Below are 5,996 nucleotides of genomic sequence, written 5' to 3'. Positions count from 1 at the left end.
GGGGGTGTGAAGCTGATGATCAAACTCTACTAGAAGGACAATGAGGATGTTGCCAGTTATGGTCTCAATGTAGATGAGTAGGAATAACATGAAAAAGAAAGTCTGCAGGTCCTCACTGTTAAAATCAAGGAGGATAAAAGCCACAAGAGCTGTTCTGTTTTCCTTGTCTGGGTGGATATTTAAGTGCATCTGTACAACAGCAAGGCAGACGATATCAGGAAAAAATAGGCTTAATAGTTTGATGTGACACTCAATTTAATTTAATACAAGTCTAAGATTTTAAGCTAAGGATGGTTCTTTTATGATATGACCTCTTAGGAGACTGTGATCCTGAGCACACTTTGAAGAGAGTAAGCCCCATTTAATCTCTGTTTTTTTCCTACCTTCACTGCTCCCCTCTCTCTTAATGGGGATTTACATAAAAGATGTAGCCTGCCATTCCAGAATCTAAAATGAGAGTATACTGCAGATGGTTTAAATATATATATATATATTGATTGTTTCTGCAGTCATAATATTGGGCTACATGAAACACACACACACACACACACACACATTAAGCTTGTCCTAGGTTTTCTATGGAGCTCAGAGTGCATAGTATCCATCTGTTCATCCATACATTCACGTATGTGTGTGTGTGTGTGTGTGATAGAGAGAGTGAGAGCAGGATCCTTGCAGCTGCAGATGCCACACAGTCTTCTGCCTCCAAGAAAGCTTCCATCAAGAAACTAGGTACTCATTCCTATACCAAAGAACATCAGAGCTGAGCTATTTTCTGCATTATTTTCATTTCCAATCACTTTACATTAAACTGGAAGTCAACTATATTGACACATATGCCACCATTAAAAAAATCTAATCACATAACTGCTTTGTGAATGAGGATATTACATCTGTGAGAAGCCACTTCTAGGAATTATTACCTTGAAGTCAGAATGAACTGGAAAACTGACACCTACTGCTTGTTGTTTCTATTTATTTATTTATTTATTAAAACATTTCTATGCGGCCCCATTCGCTGAAGCCTCGGGGCAGCTCACAACATAAAATTAAAATACAAGAAATAACAATATAAAATAAGTCACCCTGGCCAGATAAAATAAGCAAATAATATTAACAATTAAAATGTCGCTTAAATAAAAAGGTCTTTGCCTGGCACCGAAAAACAAATAATGACAAAATGTCAAAATGCTGCAATACCTAATCCATTATCAAATATATTTCCTGCTGGTCTTCAATATATACCAGCTCTCAAATGTACATTGCACAGAAGCCATTGTTTTAGTGACCATGCTGACCCAAGGGCTTCAAAGGCATCTCTTCAGTATAAGTGCTGTCCATTGCTTAATAAATTGGGTTTTATAGCTTGTATAAGCACCCATATTTGTTAATCATCCTACAAAAAGGAGCAGATGGAGAATGAATGCAGATCTGACAACACTCAGATCATGAGGGAAATCGGTGAGTCTCCTCTCATGATGGGAAAATCTTCCCCCTTGGCAAATTCCTAATGGATTTCTTATGGTAAAACACATAAAAAAATATTCTAAAATTGCCTTTCATCTGATCAGAATTTTGTCTCCTTGAGGTGTTTCCTTTTTATTATCCATGAAACAAAACAATCTATCAGCAGAGAAATGATTATTTTAGCCAATATGGGCCCATAATCATATTTGCAATGATGCATAATATGTTGATGGAATAAAGAAAACTACTTGCCTAGATTTGCCTTGGCGATGGAAGTCATTCATGATTTAATGAAGTTGCTTTTCAGTCTTTTAGTGAAATCTCCATGGACAACCATGTTCTAATTCTACTTGAGAATTATCAACAGGGGAGCTTGTCCATAATGGAATGGCTCCCTAAATTAATCAGGTGTGGGCATATAATTTTCATAGGGTGTCCTTAATGCAACTCTGCATTGCAAACCATACAATGTCTAAATGCTAATCAATGACTTAAAACTTACCGTGTATTTTGAACGTTAATATCTATTTTCTTCATCCTCCTACATGGTGTTCCTATTAATTTCTCCTCATTCAATTCCAGTTGAATTTCTATATTTCTACAGAACTATCTAGCATACATTGACACCTTCCTCCTTACATAGGAGAACAAGATGGGAAGTGCCCAATAATACATTACTTCCAAGTACATGACACTGCCTCTATTCCCTCCTTCTCAGGCTTTGACATTGTATTGACCTCAGTGCTTCATGCTAGACCTGAAAAAATGACACTACCGGGATTATTATTATTATTATTATTATTATTATTATTATTATAACATTTCTATGCTGCCCCTTGCCGAAACCTCGAGGTGGCTTACAACACAATAAAATACATTGAAATACAGTTGCTTTGGCTCTGTCATATTCATCTTCAGATCTGTCTGTCAGTGGGATGTGACTCCCAATAGTGTATCTGAAAGTGGATTTCATCCTAAGTCTGAACAATGTTCCCTTGTCCTAGAGTGTATAAGTAGCAGGAATGGTGTCCATGTGATCAAATGTGTTGAGACTTATGGCTAAAGTCAAGGGAGATGTGAAAGAGAAAAAAGGGGATGCCATTGGACACAGTCTGCTATAGCATCTGTCTGTCTGTCTGTCTGTCTCTTTTGCCATTTGCATTCTGTGCCATTTCTCACTAACCAGTTTGATCTCTTCATCATCTTTTTATTGTAAATAAATATATATGAAAATCTCCTTAAGATCTCAACAATTCTTATTTCTCTATCTTAAAAAACAAAACAAAACACTGGGGAGACTCAAATCCTGAACCATGCTATGGGCCCAAGTTGCACAGTGGTAACAATAATTAGTAATAATAATTAGTAATAATTAATCAAACCTTCCCTATCCTTGCTATCAAAAGTCAGTTTGAATAACACATGGCATAGTGTGCCTGAGGGCAGAAGACACAGTTTCTTACAGTTTGCTATGGGGCATGTTGTGCGAATGAATTCTCCAAACTTTCTGTAGTAGCAGTCTTTCAGTTGAAGAAGCAATCTCACCTTTGCTTGCACCTTTTTCCTTCATTCTATATATGTTCCTCTGAAGCCAAAGTAGATAACTTCTACATACTTTATAGGATCATAGAATAGTAGAGTTGGAAGGGGCCATGAAGGCTTTTGGGCCCAACCCCCTGCTGTTGCAGGACACCAAGCTACACCATCCCACTCGAATGGCTGTCCAGTTTCTTTTTGAATGTCCCTAGTGTGGGAGAGCCCACCACCTCTCTAGGCAGCTGGTTCCACTGTTGTATTTCTCTGACAGTGAGGAAGCTTTTCCTGATGTCCAGTCTGGATCTGGGTTGTCGCAACTTGAACTGATTATTCCATGTCCTACACTCTGGCATCAGCAGCTGCTTTTCAAATTCCTACCTCTTTAAAGAGGACCAAAGAATTAAAAGAGAACCATCTTTCACAATCAGGCACTGTAATATATCCATATCATACAGACATTTTGATGAATTAACCCCCACCCCACCCTGATATAACTATTCTTTTCTGATTTTTAGTGACTTTTATGAAACATTGTGAAGGTTCTTTTCAGTGCTTCCCTTACTTCTTTGTTTCTCAAGCTATATATGAGGGGATTAACCAGTGGGGTGAGTAGCGTGTAGAAAAGAGAGAACAGTTTCTTCAAGCCACTCAGTGAACTCATGTTTGGTAAAACGTAGACTATCATCAAAGAGCCATAGCAACAAGCAACCACAGTCAGGTGAGAGGAGCAGGTAGAGAAAGCCTTTTGTTTGCCTGCAGTGGAGGGGATTCTTAAAATGCTCTTGATGATGCAAACATAAGATGCCAGAGTGATTATAAGTGGAGGCAGTGTGCCTATAGAGGAGATCACAAAGGCAGTCACCTCAACCATGTGCGTATCATCACATGAGAGCCTAATCACTGGAGCTAAATCACAGAAAAAGTGATTGATGTTGTTGGGCCCACAGAAACTTAGCTGTGATACCAAGAATATTATGAGACTGATGCCCAGTGATCCACTGATCCATGATCCAGCAATCAGCAGGATGCAAATTCTCCCATTCATCAGCATTGCATAGTGCAGTGGTTTGCATATTGCTAAATAACGATCATAAGACATGACAGCTAAGAAGTAGCATTCTGTGGCTGCAAGAAACCCAAAGAAATATAGCTGTGCAAAGCATCCCCCAATGGAGATTGTTCTGTCCCCACTCATAAAGCGGACCAACATCCTTGGCATGATGGTGGAGCTGTAGCAAGTCTCCAGGCAGGACAGGTTTCCCAGGAAGAAATACATGGGGGTATGCAGATGCTGATCAAACACCACTAGAAGGACAATGAGGATGTTGCCATCCATGGTCACGATGTAAATAGGTAGGAACAGTATAGAAAGGAAAGTCTGGAGATTTTCACTGTTAAAGTCCAAGAGAATAAATAGCATGGAATCTGTTTGATTACCCTTCCTTTTATTGATTTTCCAATGCATCTAAATAACGGCAAAGCATATTAAGAAATAATTAGGCTCAAAAACTTAATTCAGAAGTCACTGACATGCATCACATATCCAAAGAAGTTTGCTTGAGTATTTATTCCATCACTAGAGACAGTAAAAACCAACCCAGAATTAATATTATGAGATACAATGCAAAAGTGATAGCAATAACTAGAATAATAAACTCAGGTGAAAATCCTCTGCAATATTCTGTTTTCAGGGCTAGTTTATCTGAATATGCATACGCGCATGCACGCACGCACGCACATGCACACACACCCTGATTCATTTAGCAGATGCACCAACTCAAACTTCTTGGCCAGACAGCAAAATTGTCAGGTTTTTGTAGGATAATTTCCTAGTTCATCCAAAGTGAGTTTCAGATACTTCATTTAATCTCTACAATTTTTTTCTGGTGGTAGTGACACAGAAGAAAAGCTATGTGTAGGAGTGGATGAAATCCAAGGCTGCTTGTGTGGTCCCCATATGTATTCCTGTCATAAATAGGTGTGTGAATCTCACCCACTACTAAAAATGTATTGATATTATCAGAACCATTTGCCCTGTCCTTGGCTCAGACAATGAAATTGACAATCAAGTGTTTACTGAAGTCCTTACCTTAATGCTGGAATTTACTAAATGAGTGCTGAGTTGCTGCTCTTTTCCTCATCACACAAACATCTGGTTGATGGAAATAATTACACAAATAACATACTTTCTGCAGGACTTAAACGGCAGCTCTGAAGCATGTATCTTGTTAATGGAACTCCTATGTTCAGTGCTTCAAATGCCCCATCTGGGAGATTTACTGCAAGGCTTTGCAAGCTTGTGCTGCAAATGTGGGTGTCTGTCATCCACTGCTGCATGCAACACTTGTGGAGCAGATATAAAAATCCAGACATCTTAATAAGTCAGAAAAAAAATCATGAGGCATGCAAATGACAAATACAACAAACAAGTCGTAAGGGAAATTAGTAACTCTCCTGCCATTATTTGCATGTTATACTACTTTGTAATCCCAACCGACACTCTTAAGCTGAAAATTACACCTGAATCTTACAAAGGACACTACATGGAATTTCAGAAAAAATCTTTAAAGCAATGAAACAATTCACAGGATAAATGTTGCTTAAAGAACAAACTTTTGAATAAAGATATGCAAAGCACAGTGTTGCATCAAGCCTATGTCTTACTAAATTGAAAAGTCTGTCCCCTAATTTGCCAAATAAATTTCTATGAAGGGCATGCAATGATCAAGAGACAAATACAGCCCTCCTTTTTTCTTTCAGTTTGTTTCTCATATGAGTGGTGATACACAGCCATCAAGACCAGATGTCTCTAAAAATAGACTCTTCATCCAAGAAATGGTACACCCAGTTTAAAAAGGAAACACAAGTAATTCGGTCAAAATTAAGAGAGAGTAAAAATCAATGAATAATCAACTATTAGAATCATGTGGAAAATTACTCTTTCTGTTTGAGTTGTTTCCTACAGTTGAGATCAGGTCTTAAAAGAATAATGT

The 5,996-nt window shown here is 38.1% G+C and overlaps 1 protein-coding gene across 1 annotated transcript in view; it reads right to left on the bottom strand.

The window, feature by feature from the left end:
• Positions 1-3,514: 3,514 nt before the first annotated feature.
• The window catches only part of LOC123033386 (olfactory receptor 6F1-like), an 8,362-nt gene continuing 5,880 nt past the window's right edge, over positions 3,515-5,996 (bottom strand). Inside the window, exon 2 of the mRNA XM_044449990.1 lies at positions 3,515-4,468. Within this exon, the coding sequence (XP_044305925.1) occupies positions 3,515-4,468 (954 nt within the window). The remainder of the gene's footprint in view (positions 4,469-5,996) is intronic.

This window comes from Varanus komodoensis, unplaced genomic scaffold, assembly GCF_004798865.1.
Source record: "Varanus komodoensis strain SLA01 unplaced genomic scaffold, ASM479886v1 scaffold62, whole genome shotgun sequence".
Classification (NCBI taxonomy): domain Eukaryota; kingdom Metazoa; phylum Chordata; class Lepidosauria; order Squamata; family Varanidae; genus Varanus; species Varanus komodoensis.
The sequence above is the reverse complement of the archived record's forward strand: the minus strand, read 5'-3'. Positions and strand labels throughout refer to the sequence as shown.